The sequence below is a fragment of the Hyperolius riggenbachi genome, chromosome 4, assembly GCF_040937935.1.
Source record: "Hyperolius riggenbachi isolate aHypRig1 chromosome 4, aHypRig1.pri, whole genome shotgun sequence".
In the NCBI taxonomy this organism is placed as follows: domain Eukaryota; kingdom Metazoa; phylum Chordata; class Amphibia; order Anura; family Hyperoliidae; genus Hyperolius; species Hyperolius riggenbachi.
Genome location: NC_090649.1, coordinates 382,460,935 through 382,486,014, shown reverse-complemented (window position 1 = coordinate 382,486,014; position 25,080 = coordinate 382,460,935). Strand labels below are relative to the sequence as shown.

The 25,080-nt window shown below is 41.0% G+C and overlaps 1 protein-coding gene across 4 annotated transcripts in view; it reads right to left on the bottom strand.

Annotated features, from left to right (window-relative positions):
- LTBP1 (latent transforming growth factor beta binding protein 1) overlaps positions 1 to 25,080 on the bottom strand; it is a 264,927-nt gene that overhangs the window by 74,323 nt on the left and 165,524 nt on the right. For all 4 annotated transcript variants that reach the window (XM_068232113.1, XM_068232115.1, XM_068232116.1 and 1 more), the window contains 5 exons: positions 24,424 to 24,549; positions 22,071 to 22,193; positions 18,907 to 19,029; positions 9,215 to 9,340; positions 1,027 to 1,152 (listed from right to left, as the gene is read on the bottom strand). In XM_068232113.1, coding sequence (XP_068088214.1) covers positions 1,027 to 1,152; positions 9,215 to 9,340; positions 18,907 to 19,029; positions 22,071 to 22,193; positions 24,424 to 24,549 — 624 coding nt within the window. The remainder of the gene's footprint in view (positions 1 to 1,026; positions 1,153 to 9,214; positions 9,341 to 18,906; positions 19,030 to 22,070; positions 22,194 to 24,423; positions 24,550 to 25,080) is intronic.

The following is a 25,080-nucleotide window of genomic DNA, read 5'->3' as shown; positions in this document are numbered from 1 at the left end:
AACCGCCACCCTACGCCTTTTAGTTTTTGGTATTTTTGCGATTGAAATTTCTGCGGCTGAGATTTCGAACGTGAAAATAGAGAAAACTAAAAGGCGTAGGGCCGCGGTTTAGATGTCGCCAGAAAGAGGAGAAAGAGAGATTTAAAATGATATCCATCTTTCCATAGTTACATTGTATTACACAGGGTGACTTTTTCTGCTGAATGGAGCTGCTGACTTTAAGAAAAAGTCGCCCTGAGTAATACAATGTAACTATGGAAAGATGGATATTGTTTTAAAGCTCTTTTTCTCCTCTTTCTGGCGACACCTAAACCGCGACCCTACGCCTTTTAGTTTTCTCTATTTTTGTGATCGAAATCGCGGCCGCAGCTATTTCAATCGCAAAAATTGTGAAAACTAAAAGGCGGCGGTTTATACATCATTGGAAAGAGGAGAAAGAGAGCTTTAAAATGATATGCATCTTTCCATAGTTTCTGCACTGCTCGGTGTCCCTTTAATGAATAATTTATGTGTGACTATGGATGGTCAATGAGATGCAAATCATTTTGAGTTGATGCAGGATTATGCTGCTTTTGTATGCAAATTTATGCAGCTTGAAAATGGACCGATCTAATTTTACTTCAGCAGGATTTGATTGGTTCATTTTCAAGCTGAATAATTTTACATACAAATGTTGCATAATGCTGCATCAACTAAAATATATTTGCATCTCATTGACCATCCCCATGTGTGACTGTCATTCTCTTTTGTCTATGATGACAGTATCATTAGTATCTGTTGGTATATCTGGTCATTCTACAAATTTATATACATCCTTCATGGCATAGAATATAAGTCCCAATCCATTAAACGTCCAGCCAAGGTAAGGCCTGATACTATTGTTTATGGGCCACTTTTTTACATCTTCTATAAACATCTATCTTATAAAAACAAAATGCAGTCAAACGCTTTATAATGTCAACTACGCATTGAAAAAAAATACAATTTAAAAACATATCTGTGAAGCCTAGAGCTAAATCGGCATACCGTCACATGACCTCCCGTCCGGAGTGGGCGTAAACCCTTGCTCACAGATGCAGTGGAAGGAGCCAGCAGTGTTGAGGCATTCTCCATTTGGAGCACAGAGTTCTGGATTTTCACACTCATTCATGTCTAAAAGGATAATACATGGAGTTTGTCAGTATTAAATGATAATACATGCTGGATTATTTTAAAAACACATAAAGCATTAATTGTATTTTGAAATCAAATGTAAACACTGTTGTTCTAAAATCCAGTCCTAATGTAAATAAAGATTTCATCCAAGTGGGAGTGCTTAAAACATTACCAATGTCCAATAGCCTTGTTGGGCTAATGTAGCCTCAATATTGCTGATCCGGGAAGGCCTAGATCTAGCCTAGGCATTGTCTTGGTGATGTTTGCCTGCCATTAACTGCTGTAGATGGTTGATAATCTGGTATAGGACTACTGGTCTGTTGCACAATTGGGGTGGCTTGGCCTTGCTGAGCTTGTGTTGGCTTAAAGGAATACTATCGATACCCAAGTGTTCTAAAATGACAATATACAAATAATGTCGAAGTAGCTGTGTAAACATTTTCCTACTTTTCATGTTAAATATCAGAGGCAAAAGCTGTAATTTATTGAGGGCAGGATTTAGCTATATTGGGACAAATCAATTGCAGAAGGGGTGTCTGCTTCAATGCGCAGCCAGAGTTGCATATCAGACTACAGAAAGCAAATATCAAACCTATCAAACTCTGAAAGCAAAAACAATATGAAAAAGCTGTGACAATTAGTTACATTTCCTCTGCTCTCTTCAGACAGGTCAAACAGAAACACAGGACACAGAAGCTGCAGCTCCTTTGTCCTGTCTCTCTCTGTCACGCACAGAGCTACACATAGAGTTCACTGATCAAGTGTGAGGGGAATTTCCCCTCTCCTCATGGCTCAGTCAGCCGTCAGTTTTGGCGTCAGTAAACTTTGAATGTATTTTGCTAACAGTAAACAAATAAGTTGCTACTAAAATGTATACACCAGTACTTAGCAGCACTTTCCAAACAATTCCTGTGTCAATGGAAAAAAATATGTGAATCGATAGTATTCATTTAAGCTAGTTGGATTGAGATGACCTTCCTGGCCTGGTATTACCCTTGCTGGGGTAGTGCTAGTAAGGCATGACATTGCTCCTCTGGTGCTTACCTACTGTTAGCTGTACTTGCTGGCTCATACTGTAACCTGGCATTGACGCTTGTACTGGAATGAGAAGCTGATCCCAGTATGTCTGGGGTCAATCATGAGAAACACGGATTAGGAGTGGGGCAGGATAGGGCTGGAGAGAAAATGTATACTTCCATTACTTACATTAAAGAAATTAGCTGTTATGACTAGCCATTTTCCTTTTTCAAGTACATGGCAAATGGTAACATACTTGAGAGATTGGAACTCCAGGTTTGCAAATTAGCAGTTGTGGAATTGCAGTCATATGGAAACACTCGCACAGAGAACCTATTTTGATGCATTCAAGCTGTCATGGAATTACTAAAGCAAAAAAGTTTCTTGCTATGGGTGCTGAATGTGAATCAAGTAATAGCAAAATTAACCTTCACTAACCTTTCAGAAACTTTAACTGGTTAATGCCTTCATTTGACCGGTACGGTTTATACAAGAAGAAAAAAATCTTGCTGTAGGGGTGAAGATGTAATGGCACCATCATTAAGTACTTAAGGTTTCCGTAATCTACACTTAGTCCCATATGAATAAGGTGAGGGCTGCCATTATTGTCGAAGCAGTTCATTTGGGCACCATTATTGTTACCCAATATTGTTTCATTGGGATCGATTGTAAATTGTCCTGCTGCCACCTGCTGCAAGTGTATAAGGGCCCCATCCCCCTGTCCATGCTCAGTGTTAAAGCCTCACCTCTTTTCTGGTGCAACTCCTCTTTCCCGCGAGCACGTGTCTCGGCGTGTTAAGATTCCTTACTACAGACGCCAGTGTCACGTGGAATAAGTGCTCACAAAGACGGCGGACACCAGTGGAGGCCAAGAGTCATGCCGGCAAAGAGTTCAGACTTTAAAGAGACACTTGAGCGAAAAAAAATTTGTTTTATAATGATTTCTATGTGTAGTACAGCTAAGAAATAAAACATTAGGAGCAGAGACACAAGTCTAATATTGTTTCCAGTACAGGAAGAGATAAGAAATTCCAGTTGTTATCTATGCAAAAGAGCCATTGAGCTCCACAACTTTCAAAGTTTCAGAGAGCTCTGTCTTCTGAAGCTTATTATTTCAAGTGTTTGGCACTGTATTGTTTTTTTTCTGCAGAGGACAGGTCAAAAGTTCACTAGCTCGCTCTGTAAAATCATTTAGAATGCTGAGTAGTGTGTAATCTGCAAATATAAGAGAATGATGCAATGTTATTAAAAAACACTATATAACTGAAAATAAAAATATTAGAATATTTTCTTTGCTACTAATCTTCTAGTAATTATCCGTACTACTCAACCAATTCATTATATCATAATTTTTTTCCGCTTCAGTGTCTCTTTAACTCTGAGCACAGGCACGGGGGACACTAATATACTTGAGGGGACATTGGACGGGGGGTTTGTCAGGTCAGTCGGTCGTTGCGACATCGAACACTGTTACCACGGAGCAACTGATAGAGCCCATGCGACCATGATTTTTCTGCCATTTCAGATCGTTCCAATCCAACCAATAATTAATCAAAAAAATCAATCAGGCAACCACGTTATGGCACTGATTCTCTTCCGATTCGATAAAATGATTGAATCAGAAAGTCGATCAGGCCACAATATTTAGTGATGTATGGGCACCTTTAGAAAGGAATGGGAAATAAGACTCTGCTGACATGCAGTGATGCAATGTTAGCCACAAGGACCTCATCTCTCAGAAGTGGAAGGGGGTCAGGTGATCAGCTTGGTGCTTATAATGCAAAACTGGCTGGTGCGTCACGCAGCTCCTCCTTGATTATCTCAAGTGGATGATGAGGAAATAGCAGGGCCAGTTCTAGACTTTTTGCTGCCTGAGTCAAACTTGTGAAACACAAACAAAAAGAAAATATGTGCATTGCTAATTTAAGGCTAGGTCTATGTATAAATGCAGTATCTCTCATCCTGTGTTCCTTCTCTGCCCACCATAGCATCTATAGCAACGCCCATGAACATGATTTCAAGGTTGCGCAATGAACATTTTACTTGGCAAACATAAAAGCAAACTCAATACCACTTTGCACTATTTAGTTAAAATGATTTTTGAACTTTAGGCCATTCTGTACTTTCTATAAGAGCCAAACAATGAGGAATGTTATATGCAGTAAGCTCAGTAATTCCTTTTGGAACTTTTAATGGTAGACCTGGTTTCTTAATCAGATAGTGTGTGCTGGATTTCAGCCTTGTGAAGTTGTGACACGCTGGCAGAGAACCAGGAATCAGGAACAATTAAGCTGAGTCTTTGGAAACCAATACTACACTTTCCTTATGAGTGGAAAAGGCAATATATTTGCTTGTATTATAGTAGTGTGCAGGAAAAGTGACAAACCATGTTTAACAAAACATAAAAAGTTGTAGAACATTTAAAGCAGAACTATAGTCAAAGAATCAAAAGGGTACATTAAATTTCAAAGTCTGGCTCAGGGCCCCACTGAGGGCTCAGACACACTATAAGCGCTTTTATGAGCGTTTTCGATTGATCAGCACTTGTGTACGTTTTTACACAATTTTACAGCAATTTTAATGCAAGTGAATGGGATCGATTTTTAATCTCCTGAGCGGTATGCCAGACACTGTGTCAGGCATGCCGCTCGCTAGCCTCAGGAGTCCCCCATAATTAATCTATTAGATCGAATGGCTGCAAAAAGTATAGCTAGCACAAGGCTAGCTAGATTAGATAGGTGGCTAGCACCCCCGATCGCCCCCGATGCAGCCACTACATACATTACACAGCCTGGTTCCAGCGATCGCCGCAGCCTCCCCACACAGCTCCGGTCTTCTCTATGGTGAGGATCGGGTCTGCGCAGGACGATCCTCCCTATAGAGAAGACCAGAGCTGTGCGGGGAGGCTGCGGCGATCACTGGAACCAGGCTGGGTAATGTATATAGGGGCTGGATCGGGGGGTGCTGGCCACCTATACTAGCTAGCCTAGTGCTAGCTAAACCTTTTGCAGCCATTCAATCTAATAGATTAACCATGGGGACTCTGAAACTAGCAAAACCTACTGAGTGGCGAAATGCTCAGGAGGTTAAAAATCGCTCAGAAAGGCACTTATATTATGTCTGAGCCCTTAGCTAGCACACAGTCCCTATCTGTCACTGGCTGAATCATAGGGATGATTAATGAGATGCAAATACTTCAGAATGTATGCAAATTTGTATGCAAATTTATGCAGTTTGAAAATGGACCAATCAATTTAAACCCAGGTTTACATTGATTGGTCCATTCTCAATGTACATATATTTGCATAAAAATTTACATCAACTAAGAAAAATGTGCATCCCAATTATATTCCCTACTGCCTAACACAGAAATCCCTGTCTAAACAAAGCCATAACACACTTGATAACACAGATTATCAGTCACTCAAGACCAAAATGAAAAATGCAGGTAATGTGGCTGTGTATGTAATTGCAGCCTTCTCCTCACACAGTACAACAACCCACAAAGAGAACATAAAATGGCCAAAAGCTCATGCACTAAGGGGTGGAATATATTACTATTGATTGCTGAGGGTCTAGCTCGGGGTCAGGAACATTTTTGTCTGAGAGAGCCATAAACACAACATATTTTAAAATGTAATTCCGTGAGAGCCATACAATATGTTTCAAACTGGGGCAGTAGGGCTCACGTCCCTGTTGCCATGGTGTGTATACAGTTGATCCTCCGGGCAGCGGAAGTGTCAGACACGTCTTCAGCTTCTCTTGGGTTTCAGCAACATCAGCAATTTCCCCGTAAGCCAGACAGGAGAAATACAGACAGAGGCCTGGTGCACACCAAAAACCGCTAGCAGATCCGCAAAATGCTAGCAGATTTTGAAACGCTTTTTCTTATTTTTCTGTAGCGTTTCACCTAGCATTTTGCGGTTTTATGAAGGGTTTTTGGTGTAGTAGATTTCAGATATTGTTACAGTAAAGCTGTTACTGAACAGCTTCTGTCACAAAAATGCCTGCAAAACGGCTCTGAACTGCTGTTTTTCAGAGCGGTTTGCGGTTTTCCTATACTTTACATTGGAGGCAGAAACGCCTCCGCAATCCAAAATCTGCAGCAGCCCGGGAGTATGCGTTTCTGCAAAACGCCTCCTGCTCTGGTGTGCACCAGCCCATTGAAATACATTACCCTAGAGTTTCCACATCCGCAATCGGATCTGAAAACGCGACCGAACCGCTCTGGTGTGCACTAGGCCTAACAGCTTGTACTATTAGCTAGCTGACTTGGGGGTTGATTCACTTTGTAGGATGAGATCCCCGCACTTTGGCCCAATAGGCTGCCTGACACATGACAGTAGCGTGCCTACTTGAAAATTGTATTTTGAGCTTGAGCAGTGTAGCCTAGTGAATCAACCCCTACTGATTTGTATGTGAGCCAGATGCAGCCATCAAAAGAGCCACATCTGGCTCCCGAGCCATAGGTTCCCTACCCCTGGTCTAGCTGCAACCAAAAAGTCTTATCTGATTGGCCATTAAAACAGTAGGAGGTGTTGGATTTTTTTATTTATGAAATTAAGGGATATTTTGTGCAAATTATGATTAGATTCATAATTACATCTCGCTATGTTTGTATGCAAATTACGCATTATGATTGCAATGCGTAATTGTGAATTACAATGTGTTATGCATAGGCGCAATTACGGCTCATCATTAGTTGTATTCACTCACTGTAATTGGGGCATGGTGCTTGCACATGTTGGAGGGTGTGATTTCTACATTTGTATTGATGGATAACTGCACTTCTGAAAAATTGTTATTACAAGGACACAATATCTGTGCTTATTATTATTGGACAACATTCCTACACTTGGGGGACCAGACAGCTGCACCTGTTATTATGGGAATACTAGGCCTGTAATTTTGGGAGAACATGATGCCTGTACTTATTACTGTGAAGACATTATGCTTCTACATATGGCATTTAGAAGACATGATGAGTTGATAACTGCCCTTGTTATTATGGAGACACAATACCTGAACCTGTGGAAAGCTATGGCGAACATAATGGCTCTGCTCTTGTCATATGGAGGACATGATGACAATCTGCCTGTAAATGGTTTCTTCCTATTAGCATGTTAGTGGAATGGGCACAAATAAACAGTTGCCAGTGTAATGAGCTATACAGGGGTGCACACTGTCAACATGCATTCAAGGGGCTGCAAATTAATGGAGTAATGGGCTGTGCTTGAATGGGAGCCCTAGAAAGAGAATGCATATGCAGCCAGAAGTAACCCCCACTCTTCTGAGCTCTACATTTTTCTTGTGCAAGACCCTGACACACCTCTGACATTCCTCTCTGATGTTCTGGCACAACATGCAAACCGGAGCAGTGCTTTTCAGCGCTGCTAGATTTGGGCGCAGCCGGCGCCTCCATAGACTACAATAGGAATCATTCCTATTGCAGCGCTCAGTGAGTAAAGTGAGTAACGTCGGCTCCATCAGAAGACGGAGCCGAGGTTGCTTAAAAACATAATAATTCGGCCTCCAGCAATCGCTGGAAGCCAAATTATTTCATTCCCCCACTATCCATGGCGGCCTGGAGGGGGAATAGTAATTAAATGGCCCGGACTTGTGCAGAAGCAGGATCAGCCATATACCGCTGTATCCTGCGCCCAAGTCTACCGGCGCCGATTTCAAATGTACTCCATGCAAACAATGAGCCTTGATAAATAAAATAATTATGAAGTTGCAGCATCTGTTCGTCAAACATATTCCTTGCGTGTGCACACTGAGCAACATTGTGACAGAAGGCTTTGGGGTTGTCTCACTTGCTCAGGCACCACTTATCAGCAATGTCATAACAAAATGATAACAGAAGTATTACTATTTTTAAATCAAAGGCTCTGAGATCAGATGTTACAAGAGGCCATTTAGAGGCAGCTGTTACAAAGTCCTGCCTACCTGATCATAAGACGGCTTAGTTCTGTCTCTGGACTCTCCCAATATCCCAGTAAGAGAATGATTGGAGGAAAACCTTTACAGCCTAGGCTAGAAATTAGTGCCGCATTGAAAAGGTTTAATTCTTCACAATGGCGATCAGAAAACTGCCTAAAATTGCTTTTGGTGTGAAACAACCCTAATTCTATTGCACTAAACTTTCTAGTATCATTTTGCTGTACATAAGGTTCATGACCCATTGTTTTCAATTTAAAACCCATATACATTTTATGCAGAGCCCATCTAAAGTCTAGCAAGCATGTCTAAAACATGTAAAAGGGATCATAGAGGTTTTCTTCTGCTTTTTGTATAAGTGTGGCCATACTGCGCAGGAATAGCCCATACTAGAGTATATGGAGGAAAGAGCCATGCATGAGCAGCTCCATACTACCGTGCAGATGTGGGCCGTACTTTGCACCTATACAGTGCAGCCATGCTTGTACACAGAGAGGAGCAAGTAATGTTCAACATTATTTTTGAATATTGGGTCCCAGCACAGGAACAGAGGGGTATAAGAGCGGGGATACCTCTGGACTATCCAGGGGCTTCCCTCTACTGAGGCAAGTGTCTAACTTTTGTTTATTTCTCCTCAGTTCAGGTATGCTTTAACATGATATGGGGCCCTAGGCAAGGTGCACGTTTAAGCTCCATCTAGCTGCTAGCTAAATATTTCTATGTAGAGAAGTAGGGGAATGTGATCAGAGGAGGCTGCAGCCAGGCCCCTGCATACCCACCAGGTCTCATGGACCTTCCTAGGTTGCCTTGTGGATGATCCCACTCTGGCTCTGTCTCACTCCTGTCCCCATGTCCCACAGTGCAATGCACTGCTCCCTAACCATCAAACAGAACTGCAGTGCACACTCAGAGCTGTAGGCTGATTATGGTACTGAGGCTTTCTGGGGACGTTTGAATCAGCTGGAAAATGTTTGACTGCCGGTTATGCTTTTTTTTTAACTTGGCTTGAAAAAATATATTTATCCTAATATTAATTCTATTCATCTTCTATTCACAAAAAAACTGCCAGTCTTCTGTTTTCCATAGCTTGAATGTACAGTACCTTGACACCTTCTCCCATCTATGAGCAGGAAGCCTGGTGGACACATGCACATGTAAGACCCAATCGTATTGGAGCAGCTTCCTCCTCCCTGGCAGGCTTCATCCTTCTCCTGGCATTCATCTATGTCTGCAATCAAAGTTTTGGCAAACAAAGAAATTATTTCATGATTGGTTGGCTCACTATTTCTAAACCATATTGCTCTCTAGCTTGCCGGAGTATAATTGCTTCATTATATTCTCAAGGAAAAGAAACATTAAAAAGGTAATTTTAGAAAACTGTGCTTAGTGTGTGGATATTCCTAGCAAGCTTTTGAGCATTCACGACACACTGGATTTACTTTGAAGCAGACAGGACAGCAGCCTTCAAAATTGTGAACAGTTCCTAGCAGCAGCTGCAATAGAAATAGAATTACAGTTTTTGGAATGGAAAATGCATTTGCAGTCAGTTCAGGCAAGAGACTGTATTTACGGTACATCATCTACATTGCTAACAGAAACTGCAGAAAGCTAAAATATTACTCCTTATTTTAGAAATCACAGAGTATCATTTTAAATGGTGTCGTATTAAAAGTCAACCTGCCTTTATACAAAAATAAATAAACAAAATACTAATGTTGCGTGCAAAAAGTTTTTCAATGATATCTGTGCAATCAGTCTATTCAGCTGAAATGGAAGCCATTAGGCTATAATTGTATTTTTAGTGTTTTTTACATTTTTATTTGTGAATTGTGCTTGGGGTCCAAAAGACCACTTATGAGTTACTGGGTCATATGCACTAAAATTCAGTAAAGTTGCCATGCGCTCCGCTACTTATGTTGACAAAATAGCGCACGTTGTGCAATTAGTGCGACCCGTGTTGGATAGGCAACGAGAGCATTGTCACAATAATGCGCACTGCGCAAGTAGTGTAATGCGCACTATCCTTGAAAGCTAGGTCACGCAAATTGTGCTATGCACAATACTTTGTCAGCAGAAGTAACAGTAAAATTGCCTTTACAGAACTTTTGTTTAAATGCCTCATTAAAATATGCTAGAAATGTAGGAGTATGATCTCCAGGAAACAGTTCAGACTTCCGATCACTGCCAATGTAAAGATTTTCCATAACTCTTCATTGGGCACAGCCTGCTTCATCAGGTGAAATCTCAATAAGCAATGTATTGGAGCTATATGCGTTGTGAATAAAGGATATATTCCCATATCTGTTGTGACATCAATGGTGAGGTAAGGACACCTTCCAGCCACTAAACACAAGGGCGCCTGTTACCCCAGTATCTGTCTTTGACATGGGAAGACAGTTCTGATAACCCAGCCAGTTAGGCAATAAAAAAACTATTTATGGGAAAGCGATTTGTGTGCAGAACAAACTTTGTACATTGCAAATGATGATACATTCGACACAATATGATACATTCACAATATTAAAGCATGAACATTAGCTACCACATTTAATCACGGAGAGTGATTCAAAAATACACACAAAAAAAGACACAGAAGGTGAAAGGCCTCTGCTCGAATGAATTCCTAACTGTAATGATTGGTACACACAATGCAATTTTCCCATAAGATTAATTGGTCGATCGATAATTTCTGGCATGCTTGATCTGCTCTTGATCGAGAAAGGGATAGATTTTGTTCAGTACTGATCTGAAAGTCAATCCCTTTCTCAATTAGGAGCAGATCGGACATTCTAGAGTTTATTATTTGACTCATGGATCTAAGTCTAAAATGGCATCCTGTGTACCAGTCACATGGCAGTGGCTGAAGGGTGGAAGGAAATGGGTATTCAGCAAACGAATGTCTGAAGTACATAGGAAGGTGGATATTCGAGTGATAAATAGTATTTCTGATAAGATGGAATAAAGAATTCCAAAGAACAGAAAGAATTTTGTAGCCAGGAGTCAGGGATGAAGAAGTGAACAAGGAGGACATTAATAGGTATGTGGAGGAGCAGCAGAGCTGTCAGAGGAATGGCAGATAAGATAACATAATAGGTAGGTATGAGTTATGAAGGTAAAAAAAAATCATTAGTAACCTCTCACTGACTCTAGTGATATTGTGATGTACCACATGCACAAAGCCAGAGAACAACTTACTTTTTTATGGAGAAAAATTAACAATCCCCCTTCAGACACTGAGATTTACAAACATAAAAGTTTAAATAAATCTCAGGAAATATTGGGAGCAGGGCCTGATTTTCCATAAGGCACTGTAGGACCCCCTCCTTAGATCACTGACTTCAGGAGATTACAAGTCTAATCCCTGCCTCAGATCACTAACCTCAGGCTTTTGCACCCTAATCCTTGTCTTATGTCACCAATACGATATGAGACCGTGATTAGAGTGTAAGATGCTAAGGAAAGTTAGCGACATAAGGAAGGGATAACAGTTCAGATTTTTTTTTACTCTGGGTTGTGGCCTTTGTTCAGGGGCGGAGCTTAGAGCATCAGCACTGAAACTAGGCACCGCTATAGCTACAACGCTTAAGGGTAATTGGGGATTCCAGTGGACCCACAATTGTATCTCCCTCCGAGTTGCGAAGACTCGGAGGGGGAATAGTATTAAATGCCAACAAGGATTTGAGCGGCAGCAGAATGAGCAGTCACTCGGCTCACCCTGTGCCCAGCTCTCTGGGGGTGTACTAATACGTGTGCATTTACAGCCCATTGTGCGCTCTGCTATTCAGATGGGCACTTCTTATACTTAGAAGAGGGAAAGGCCAGAATCAGGCCACACTTTTTACTAAAAGTGTCATGTTTGGGGGGTGTGGCAGTGGATGGATACTGTCACACTTCTACAGAAGGGGGAGGGGGTCACTTCAGGGTGCATAAAGTCTAGAACCTGCCTTAGAGTCCTGATAAGTACCGCAAAACAGATTCTGGTAGCGTAGTCATTAAGTCATAAGTGGATATAGCTGTACTGATGAAGCTATGCTAGGTGCTGACATGACCTATCTGCCAGTAACTAATTCCATTCTGCACAAACAAAAGAAACATGAAAATGTTGTCAAGCTAAGTGTGGCACATGCTCAAACAACCTTACTTCTGAAAGACGGATGCAACTTGGCTTTGCATGTGCATAAATTCAAAAGGCTGTGGATGCAGACAAGCCAATGCTGAGAAGACATTGTGCTCCAGCTGTGTGTAAGGCCTCTTTCACAGTGGGACGTTAAAGTCACACGTTATAAAATATTTTTACGCAGAGTAACGCACAACAATGCAAAGTCTGTGCAACATTCACAGTGCACACGTTGCGTTAGTGTGTAACGTGTAGCGTTATTAGAAAGTGCTGCATGCTGTGCGTTTAGCAATGAATCTGCTGCGTTACTTGTGTTGCACATCCTCAGTAATGTTTTTTTTTTTTTTTAAATGTTCTGCATGCGCCATTTTTGTTCCATAGTAAATACATTTAAATTACATTTAACGGCACACTGTGAAAATGTATATGCGTTGCTTTCAGGCAGCGTTGTGCGACCTGAACGTCGCATCAAACGCAACTTCCTACTGTGAAAGTAGCCTTAAGATAAAGGAAAAAAAATAGTTTGAAGTGAAACTGTGAAAATTAAGTGTATTGTGCAATTTTCCAAGCTGGGAGGTATTCCTACTGCCTAGGGGAGTTTTGGTTTTACATTTGGAGTTAATGGGATGTATATAAAAAATATGTGGATGTGTCTGGCCTCTCAACTTCACCTCTTCAACTTCAACTTCCCCGACTTCGAGGGACCAAGAGGAAAAAGAAAAAAAAACAGGAGCACCAATATAGTTTATATTTTAACCAGAGGGATAGTGAAAGTAGTGAAACCCTGCTTACAAAGCTGGGTTGCTGAAAAGCAAACCCAATACTAGGCAGGGGGAGAATACTGCCGCCATGCGGGTCTGTCAAGGATTCTTCTTTAGATGGTCGCTCTCCAAGAAAACAAATAATTCTAGAGTTTACTCTCGGGGATCCCCTACCTGAGTGGAAGAACTGTAAGGATGGAATGCGGCACCCCAAGGATATTAAAATAGATATATACCGGTAGTAGTTTTACTTAAGAAGAAGATTGGGTTTTCAACTATTTTTATTGGACACTAAATATGATGACCCGTTTCATGGGTCTTACCCGCTTCTTCAGGTAATTTACAAATAGTCTTAGGTAGAACAACACGGTCTCAGGAGTGCCTATTCATAGGTGCTGCTGAGTCTGTGCTGTTCTACCTAAGACACTTCGTAAATTAACCCGAGGAAGCAGGTAAGACCCGTGAAACGCATCATCATATTTAGTGTCTTATAAAAAAATGTTTAAAGCCCAATCTTTGCCTGAGGTAAGACTGTTACTAATCTATTTTAAACATTATTTAAACCTTTTATATCTCGGGGGTGCCTCCTCCCATCCTTCCAATATAAGTAATATAACTGGAGATACAGATTCGCTTTGCATCCATTAGCAGAGTGTGATAAGATATCAGACCTCACACTGAATTCCGTTCATCAATCAACATTCCAGTGATTTCCCCTGACTAGTAAACACAGACTTATAAAACTTTCATATATGGCTGCAACAAAGAGTTTCTCTAAAATGTTTGTTTGACAAAATTCATCTGTCATTTTTTCATTTGAACTGGAAAACACATGGGGAATGAACAGGAGTGTGTGATCAATGCCCCACAAGCAGATGTTTATAATACATTCTCTGTCTATTTTCATTAGGCATCATGCATATTGTCGTGTAACTCTGCGCAGAGTTCAGTTAATTGCTGGAAGACATTTAGGCTTTTTTTTTCTTACTTTTGATCCATTTGTTAATGTAAACGTGCCATATGTTTTCAAGACTTTCAAAGTGCTTGAAATATAAACGAGGAATTTTGAGAAAGGTTTTTTTTCAGAATACAAGATATATGGGTCACTAAGCAACATTAGACGAAATCATTTTTCAGACAGAACGACATATGCTGGTGACAAAATATCCACATCTGAATTAGGTTTATAATTAAAGTGGACTTGTCATGCTATGCAGAGAGACCTCATGTTACCGCCACAGGCTAACTGCAATACAAAACAGGCTGCAGGATCAGCACAAAGAATGGTCCAAAGAGGCACAATTCAACGCTGAGCTGTAGAGAAAAATGACTGTCTGAGTACATGCCGTTACTTATTCCACATCGTCTTTTGATGTTGGAGTTGAAAGAACGTTACTCCAGCAGCACGTTGGGAGGGTGATTCACCAACACCCTGTAAAATTGTGATTGCCAAAAACTGACGATTGCACATTCCCACAGCAGAATACTGCCTGAATGCCGTGATGGCTATTAGGGAATTCATTGAGGGAATCCTGGCCATCATTATGCAGCTGGCAATGGTGGTAGTGGTCTTACAATAAATAGCTGCCGTGAGGATGGACTTAATGGACACCTTGACATGCTTGTCAGGAGAAATGGTTATAAAATATCTCTGCAATGCTTACTTATGTTTGGTAATTTGAATGGTGATTGCATCCCAATAGCAAATAAAGCCAACAAGATCCATGGCATCAAGGGTTCCTCTACAAGATGTGGGAGTGAACTGGTAGTTTCCCTCCACCAGTGTTATGGACAAGAGCTCTTCTCCAGTGCTCAGGAGGAGGTATATTTCCATTTCCTACCAGAAATTTCAATTGGTCTATTAATGTGGACCAACTGGAATAATCGTCAGCAAATTCAAATAAGCCCTTGCAAGAAATTCAAAGTTTGAACTTCCTACCGAACATTCCTACTGGTCCATTCATATGGATGAAAAGGGATGCTCAGAGGTAAAACCAAATATTACATTTCCCATTGGTCCACATAAATAAATCATTATGAAGCTCCAGTGGGGAACTCAAACATACCACAGAGGTAGCTGCAGACAATTTCAGCAACAGGAAGTTTGAGGCTGGTTTTACACTTGAGATGTAAGTTTGTGGTGCAACACCCCACCCCCGCCACATCGCACTGCAGTACACAAAAATATGACCCTGCGGCAGAGGGCGCCAACAGGGTCATATGCAGAGAGCTGAACCAAGCCTTAAAGCCAATTTAGATTACTTGTCAATGCAGCAACAAGCTGTTAGTGTTTCACATTTATTGAAAACTACATTGGATAACAATAACTGCCTAGCGACACACCAAAGAAAAATGTTACAGCTATTAAAGCGGAATGAAACCCAGCATTTCTACTTTGATCTAATAGATTATTTACAGCATATTATATACAATCAGCATTTTTTTTATCACTAGAACTGCATTTAAAGGGTTAACACAGGCTTTAGAAGCTTCCCTTCCAGCAGAGCCTGCCACTTCCGAAACTTTACATAATGTTATCTAGTGTTTAATTGTATCAAGTCAGAAATGCAAACAAAGCCTTCTCTCACACCACGTCGTCTCACAAAGACAGTGAGACAAGCATAAATGCTTTCTGATGCTTTCTGATTAAGTTAGAGGATAAATAAAGCAGTTATAAATAAAATGCAAAGTCAGCTCTCAGAGTAAAATTAGTGTACTTTAGGAATGTATAATTTCTAAATGAATAATAATACTTATGCACAAAAGCAAATATGCTAACTGTATGGCATATAAAAAGAAGGAAAACATGTTTTTATTGAATATTATGTCAGGGTTTTATACCGCTTTAAGTGTCTCGCATGCCATACCCCTTAGGCTTGTGTGTGTTTTCCACTCATTCAGCAATCTGACTCTCAGAATGGATGCCAGAGACCACAATCGCAAAAATGTTCCTTCCGAAAGGTGTCACTTACAGACATGAAAACATTCATGATCACGGACACAGAAGTCATTTTATTACAGCCCTTATTCTGTCTGACTAAATGTAGTAATTACATATTATTCTCATTATCTAAATGTGTATAAAAATCTGGCCTCTACAGTCACTGTATGATCACCAGACCTGGCTATACTCGTAGGTAAAGTAGATTCCCACAGCACTGAAAAAGCCTTTCTACTTCCAGTGGCTATAACAACTCTGTGCTAAACTCCCTCACGTGTATTCAATGCCATGGTGGCCATGTCCTTCTCAATGACCAGTTGGCAGCAGTGATATGAGTACTGGCTCATATAGATTAAAGCACTAGAGATGTTTTTTTTTTTCTGGTTTAAGATTCTTTTTTTATTAAACGGGGAGAGTGTATTGTAATGGACAAGTCAAGAATCATGGAGCTATATGGAACAAAAACTGTTGTATTTTACAAAAATTACTATTTATACATGTGCTCTTTAATAATGTACACTTTAATCTTTTTGTTTGAAATTGAAAAGTATTTTTTGTTCTTTTTTTTTCATTATGAATAAAGCTGGGAAAGATTTCTTTAGTTCATGTGTTTTTTTTTCATAAAGATTGTCCGATACTTCCTGCCTGGGTGACACCCAGTGCTCTGCTCTTCACTATTTCCATGTTTTCCTGCACTGGAGTGCATTGTAAATATCCTCTCTTCCAGACTCTACCAGGATGACAGTGATGCTGAAATTCTCCTACAAGGTCAGATTGCCATATTTTAGATATCTAATAGTGCTAAGCCTTGAATCTTTCAGAAATCTAGCCTGCTCCCCTTATTCTTTACTGTATGACAAGGCTGTTAATATAGTAAAAAAAAAAAAAAAGAAAGAAATGGAGGTGCTCCTTCCTTGGACCCATTTCCACTTATGTGAATCCTCCGTGTTTCCCTGCATGTAAATTTGCATGCATGTGAAAGAAGACTGAACGGAATGCAACATTTAAACACATCGTGCATCTGAATCTCTATAACCATGCATGGCATCGCACCACGTCCTGCAAGGGGCATACTATGCACAGTGGAAATGAGACCTTAGAGGGTAGAATTAGAATTTTCCAAGGGTGTGGAAGGAAACTTATGGAGAAAGATGTGCCTGAACTGAGCTCCCGCACCCCAATCCTGGTACTGTTAAATCCAACATTTTTAAGGAAGCCCCTGTTAAACTATTGTTCCACTTGCATTACACCCCTGTTAAACTGCACAAATTGTACCCTACCGTCTCACTCAATTGCTTTTGAGGTGGTGGAACATTGAGGCTCTCTTGTACGTATATTTCAGGAGTATCCTGTTGTTACTAAGTTCTGGGCTGATTGGTGTGCCAAGTTTGAAGCGGTCTTTCTTTTCCTGATCTCTCTGAATGCCTCCGATGCTCTCCTGCACCTTCGCAATCATGATGTTCCAGGAGGTTTTCATGTTATGTACAGATGTATGCTGTTTGTTAACCACTTGAGGACCACAGTGCTAAAGCCCCCTAAAGACCAGGCCATTTTTACTGAAATGGGCCACTGCAGCTTTAAGGCCAAGCTGCAGGGCCGCATAACATACCACACAAGTGATTCCCCCCTACTTTTCTCCCCACCAACAGAGCTTTCTGTTGATGGGATCTGATCGCCCCCCAGATGTTTGGTTATTTTTTTACAAATATTTATGTTTTTTTTGTAATACATTTATGTATTTTTATTTTATTTTTTCCCACCCTCCCTCCCTCCCCCGGCCAGCCTTCAGCCTATCAGTGCCGATTGCTCTCTTATACCACAGGGGGGCTGTCCTCAGGACAGTGCTGCTGTAGATCGCAGCGCTGTACTAAGTAAAAAGACGGCGGTTTCACCGTCTAACAGTCTCGTGAGCGGCGATCGCTGCTGGGAGACTGAAGGCAGGACGGAGCTCCGCCTCCCAAGCAGGAGATGCACACGCAGCCTGCGCGTGATCTCCTGCAGTAACAGACCCCAGGACTCGACGACAATTGGCGTTAGGCGGTCCTGGGGCTGCCGCCGCAGTCACGCCCATTGGCGTGACACGGACGTTAGGTAGTTAAAGCAGACTTGAACTCAGAACTTCCTCTCTGATCTAAAGATAAGCAACATCATAATAACCTTTAAAGAAAAACATTTCTTTGTTACAGCTGATACAAATCCTGCAATAAAACTGCAGTGTCTACTTCCTGCTTTCATGGAAGCAGACATAGGGCTAACATCCAGTGTTTACAAATTAGCAGCAGAGGCAGCCAGCTGACCCTTCTTAGAGATCAAATTACAGTTGGTTGTGATTATTCACAGATTTAGGAGGAATTACACAGGCTAAACTCGTTAAATACATACAGGGTGCATTTCTCTCTGTTTTCCTTCTGTCCTGTGCAAGAGTTCATTCAGGCCCACTTTAAGGACAGGCTTGACCTAATTATGCTTACAAATAACATTCTGCATGGAAGTGTTGAGAAATTGTTATAAAGCTATTTGGGAAAAGTGGATAGCCCATCGGGAGGTTTGACCCATCTTTGCTGTTGTATTTTTCACTGTATACTTGATATCTATATGTACTGTTTTTTACTGCACCTTGGTTTGGCTGTACCTTCAATTACTTGGGTTTTTGTACTTATGTCTTTTGTTCCTTGTATTCGTATTGATCTCACTGGCCTGTGATGTATCATTGCACTATTTTTGTATGCTTGTTTTATATGGCTTCAATAAACTCGCTAATAAAAAAAAACCCCAATATATCACACTTTTCCCTTTACCTTCAAGTAGGATATACAGACATAGATGGCTTGTTTTCTTTTCCACAGTTCTTCCAATAAATTACTCCACATTCTGCACAAATCAAGCTGTGTGACTCATACAGCAGGATTCATCCAGTACTGTGCATAGAGTAAATTTAGCTACTTGTCATCTTGACTATAATATACTAATATTACCTTCACATTGGTCTCCAGCAGCAGACACCTTATAGCCTTCATCACATAAACATGTGAAGGATCCTCTTGTATTCCTGCACTGCCCATTGTCACACAGGTTTGGATTTTGGCATTCATCAATGTCTGTTTAAGAAAGAGTCAGAAAAGGAACAATTCATAATTGGCACACAATACATATTTTGTTTTCTGTTGCAGTAATTCACCCTTGTTTTTACTTTGCTGGATATAGTTTATCCAGTAGCTATATAGAGAACTAGAATACATCATGACAGCGGCACAGCAAAAACAATAACCCAATCTGCTCATCTTCGGAAGTACTTGAGATGCGAGTACTTCCAAAGACTGCTGAGTGGGGCTAAAGACGTATTTGAACAAGCTGGTCAAAGGACTTCTCCAGGGCCTGGTGCTGGGACAGTGGGGTGGAGAAAGGACCCAGAAGGCTCTATGGCAGGGGTGTTAAACTCAAATACAAAGTGGGCCAAAATTGAGCTCTGGGACCAAGTTGACAACCTCAATGTTTAGTGGCCACCTTTCTACCTTATAAAATTCCTTCCCCCAAACAGTTCCCTGGTGTCTAGTGACCCTCCTCCCTCATCTATACGGTTCCCTGGTACCTATTGCTTTTCCCCTTCCCACATGGCTTCCCTGGTGATCTAGGGCTTACCCTTCAATATAGCGTCTCTGGAGGTCCTAAGTGGGCCAAACATAATGCAAAGTAGGGAAACTACCTGAGGGCCAAATCTGATGGCTCAGAGGGCCAGATGTTGCCCACGGGCCGGAGTTTGACATGTATGCTCTATGGCATCCAGAGCCTTCCCTCTTTACAGGTAATGCGAGTAGCTAATTCGTTTTTTTCTTTCTCTTCAGGTTTAATTTAACCTTTTCGGGACCGCGTGCATTAGATTCTACGCCCACTTGTGGCTGTTCTAGCCTGATGCGGCGTAGAATCTACGCCGGCCTGCAGCTTCCGCTCCCGACGCGATCGTGCGCACCCGGAGGGGGAGATCAAGCTGTCATATGACAGCCGACATCTCCCCCGAGTGATCAGCAGCCATCGCGTATGGCTGCTGATCACATGATCACTACGATCGCCGTCCGATCATAGTGATCAGTTTGACAGCTGCGGCGGCAGGGGGGAAAAGAAGAGGATCCACTCACCTCCCTGCCGTTCCCGCGACGATCGGCGCCCCCCTCCACTCCGTCTGACGTCAGCCCTGGGTCCGGAACTGATCGTCAGACAGAACAGAGATGCCGGCCGGAGAAGAGGGTCCCGTGCGGCTCATCGCTGGAGCCTGGAAGGTGAGTGAAGGCTGCTTGCAGAAGGGGGGGCACAGGTCACTATGGCGGGACACAAATCCAGCCAGCCACAGACGGGATTCGGCCGCCTGACCCCCCAAACGCGCGCAGCTCCCTCCCGCGCAAAATGCCTGGTCCTTAAGGGGGGGTAGGCAGCCGGTCCCGAAAAGGTTAAAGTGTATACATTGGTAAATACATTTTGCCAAACCTCTTATAGGAGCTCATCAATAAACTCTCTGGCCAGTCCAACCTTAATACATTTTTTTATTATATTTTTATTTACGACTACAAAGATTACAAGAAAAAAGAAACCACAATGCTAATTGTAAGCTCCATCCTACTTCCAAGTTCAGTGGCTTACTATGGCCAGTTTATACAATAAATTGAACCATACAAACAGCCTAATATCTATTCACAATTAGACTCTTTTTTTCAGGTATTTTATCATTCTAAATACACTTTAAAAACAAAAGAAAAACAAAAACAAACAGCTCAATTATTGTCCCCTATTTTGTCTTCTCCGAGGTGGTATGTACATTTATTAAGGAGCGGACCCTTGCGCCACTGCAACGAACGACGGGCCCGCCAGACCCCCCACCGGGCGGGTGCCCCTACCGACAGCAGGGCGTGCCCATTAGACTGCCGGCAGACCGACCACACCGCTCCCAACAGACCCGAACGACGGGTCTTTCCGCAATAGCGCCCGGCCGTCGACCAATCACACAAACGCCCCACCGCCGGCAGAATGCCCAACCAGCGAGAGCGCGAGCGTGCACACCCCTGTATTTCTTGTGCTAAACGTTGTTTATCTATCTACCAGGGAAAGTCAGGTTAATACATTAAACGAGAAAAGCTCTCTACTGTACGCAATATGTGTACATACCTGTATTACAGTATATGATTGTGAAATACATTTTATACATTTTGGAACAAACACTATTTAAATAGCAAGCTACTGTATGTATGACAATATGACCATTTTTTTTTTTTAAGTCATTGATAACATGACCAGTTTTTGAATCAATTTACTTAAAGGTATCAGTACGTAAAATACAAAAACTGAGTATAATGCTATGACACAATCTGTGTCTTAAAGTGAAGAGTTGTACGAACTGTGTTAACATAGCTCTTTGCTAACCATGGCTATATTAAATTGGTATCAGTGATGTTTTGTTTACTTTTTACCAGTAAGAGCAACTGTACGTCTTCATAGCACTCAATTTGACATTTCAGTTGAATGTGTGAGGATGAGGCTATTTAGGGTTTCCCTGAAAAAGGACACCTGAAGTGAGAGGGATATGGAGGCTGATGTATTTATTTCCTTTTAAATAATAAAAATTGCCTGGCTATCCTGTTGATCCTCTGCCTCTAATACCTTTAACCATAGATCCTGAACACGCATGCAGCTCAGATGTTTCTGACTTAAGTCTGACAAGATTAATCACATGCTTATTTCAGGTGTGTGTGATCCAGACACTAGTGATGCCAGAAAGATTGCCAGGACACTGGTATTTTTTAAAAGAAAATAAATATGGCAGACTCCATCTGCCTCTTATTTCAAGTGTGCTTTAAACACCTGCCTGCATATCTATCCATCCATCCATCCATCTATCCCAAAGTATGTCATAACTTCAATCAAATTACATGAAAATTCTATGATTTTGGTACCTGCATGCACAACAGGTTAGCATGGTGCAGACTCAACTTCAGACTGAGATCCTGGCTCCAAAGAATGATGGAAGAATCTGCTATTGTGTTCTGTTTTCCGGGCATTTCTTAACAATTCAATATCAGCTTTAGATGAACTGAGAAATATAGAAGCAACTCTATCTAAAATCTATTATAAACATCTTTAGGAGGATACATACCGTCACATCTGTCCTTGCCTGGGCTCAGCTGGTATCCAGGGTGGCAGGAGCATTTGTAGGAACCTTCAGTATTATGGCATTTGCCGTTCAAACATAAATTGCCCAACTTGCATTCATCTATATCTGTAAAATTATAGGCAATTACATTAATCTTTCATTCATATTTTATATAATTACATACTGTATACTTTAGAGGCCAATTTCAGGCTCCTGTTTTTAATGCCAATGTGCAATATATCATTATTACTTGCAATGCATTAAAGTACACCTGGAGTGAGAAGCACCTGGTGACTGCCATATTTATTAGTTTAGTTGACTTATTTAGTTTAGGTTGCTTGGCAGTCCTGTTCATCTCTTTCAGACACATCAAACAAGCATGTGGCTGATGTAGTTAGACTCCAGTCAAAAACATCTGATCTGCATGCTTGTTCCCGGTGTATGGCTAAAAGTGATAGAGGCAGATGATCAGCAGGACAGCCAGGCAATTTGCATTATTTAAAAGGGAATTATTATGGCAGCCTCCATAGTCCTCTCACTTCAGGTATACTTTACATTTTTATTTTTATATTTTTGCATATTTACATATTTAATTTTTTTCCATCTGGCTTTCTGAGTTTACAAAACTCACTTACTGTGTGAAAGCCATATGTAGCTTGATAATACAGAAAACTGCAGTCTATTAACTGTCCAAACCACATCCCTTGTGGCCACAACAGAATGGATCAATTGCCCTGCCAACAAAAAAGGTGTGAGACCTGCAGACACGTCTACTTCACTGACAGGTGAACAATACCAGGTTCACAACAGTACAGAGCACAGATTTTACCCGTGATTTCACTAATATGGTATATCTGATCATGTGTGCTAAATGCCCCAAAGATATTTACATAGGAGAAAATGGACAAACTCTTCACAAACATATGAACGGACACAGGCACACTATTTACAATACCAAATCTGATCTCCCAGTTGCTACACACTTTCGTTCCAACGGAAAAAGCTTAAATTATCTTCGTGTCATTGCCCTAGAGGGTGGCTTCAAATCATTGGAAGAATGATTAATAACTGGGACAAAATGTATAAATCGGTTCAAAGTTGTGGACGAAGGCTTGAATAAGGACAAAAACGTTTTATATTGGTATGAAGTTAATGATATTAATGCCCTAACTCTTTCTCAACCTAGAGAAATATTGCATCCACTCTGTCTGTAGCTAAACCTTGTGAACTCGAAATTTACGACGCCTCTGTGCCAGTCCCAACTGTCTGAAGATTGAGTAAACAAGGAGTCTATAGGCTCATACACACCTACCAACAATCTGTCCAAACTTGCCTGTTGGAAGAGAAGTTGGGTGTGTGGTCATAAATCAGCTAACAACCTCTCACGCCATTTAGATGTTCTGTTTCATTTAAAGCATCTTAATGACATGTATTTATGCTTGCAAAAAATCTTTTGAAGTTACATGTATATAGCTGTCTGTTCCAACATCTTGTAAGCAAAGAGGATTGAAGTCTGACAAAGGCTACAAAGCCGTAAACATCCAGATTCAAAACGTTTTGCTTTTACTGATAGCTAACAAGGTACAACATTCATCAAGTCCCTGATCAATCTGCTGGAAAACTGCTGGCAATGTGTCTATTCTTAACATTTGCTGATCTTTAGAGATGGAAATCAGACCATATTTACTATGGATCAAGTATTAAAGAGAATCTGTACTCTAAAATTCTTACAATAAAAAGCATACCATTCTATTCATTATGTTCTCTGTGCTGTTTCTGCTACTTTCTGTTGCAATCCTGGCTTGTAATTGCCAGTTTTAGGCAGTGTTTACAAACAAAAGACATGTCTGTTACCAAAATGTGATAGGCTCAGAGGAGCTCAGTCTCGGACTCACACAGAGCCTGCAGGGGGCGTGGAGTGGGTGTGTATAGCTTCTATCCTATCACAAGCAGAGCTGCACATTCCAGCCTGAGTGCCTGAGCCTGACAAAGCCGTCAGAGGAAAGAAGTTAGATTATATAACAGAGATAATACAGCCACTGTGCAACTAAAAAAGTCTGCAGTAAGACACACCACATTAGAACAGGTATAGGAACTTATAGGATAGAAGAAATAAGGCTGAAAATGTTGTTACAGAGTCTTTTTAAAACAGGAAAAAAGCATGCTACAAATGTGATTCAACAAGCATGAAGGTACAAAAGCTTGACAGTCCTAACTAGAATCATATGGGCATATTTCTCAAGCGCCTTCGGATACAATCCCATCAGTTCCCATTTCTGTCCAAGTAATTCTGTATCCAACAAAAGATTTAGAGAAAATACATTAAATATGAGTCTGTACTGGAACACTTAATTACCAATGCACTGTTTGCTGTCAGAGGTTGATTCATATCCTGTTCGGCACGTGCACTTGTAAGATCCCTCCAGATTGGAGCAGTCACCATTGGCACATAACGATGTGTCTTCTTGGCATTCATTGATGTCTACAAAAGCACAAAAAAAGAAAAAAAAACACAGGCTAGTTAAGAAAAAACACAAAAGGTACAATGTGCAGACATGATGGAACGGCTATTGCATTAGACAATCCAATACAATGCCAACACATTTTTATTCCGTTGACCTGTGAATGAAATCTGTTTTTAATTACCACATTTAAAAAAAAACAAAAAACACTTGTTATGTAAAGCAAATGATGGCTACATTTGTCTCTTGCGCCAATGCATAACAAAGTTCAATTACAAATAATCTGGTGCAAATGTTTATAGTTAAACAAGAGAAGTGTATTTGGCAATAGAATAAGAATCTATTGTTCATCTGGCACAACCTTTATATAAAGTGACTCTGTGGGAAATGGGGGCTGCCATATTTATTTTCCTTTTGAACAGAGTCAATTTGCTATTCTTTTTTTTCCATCAGGGTCTGAATCATACCCCTGAAATAATTACGCAGCCAGTATGGTCAGACTTTAGTCTCAGTACTCCATTTGCATCCTTGTTTTGAGTGAGTGATTGAAA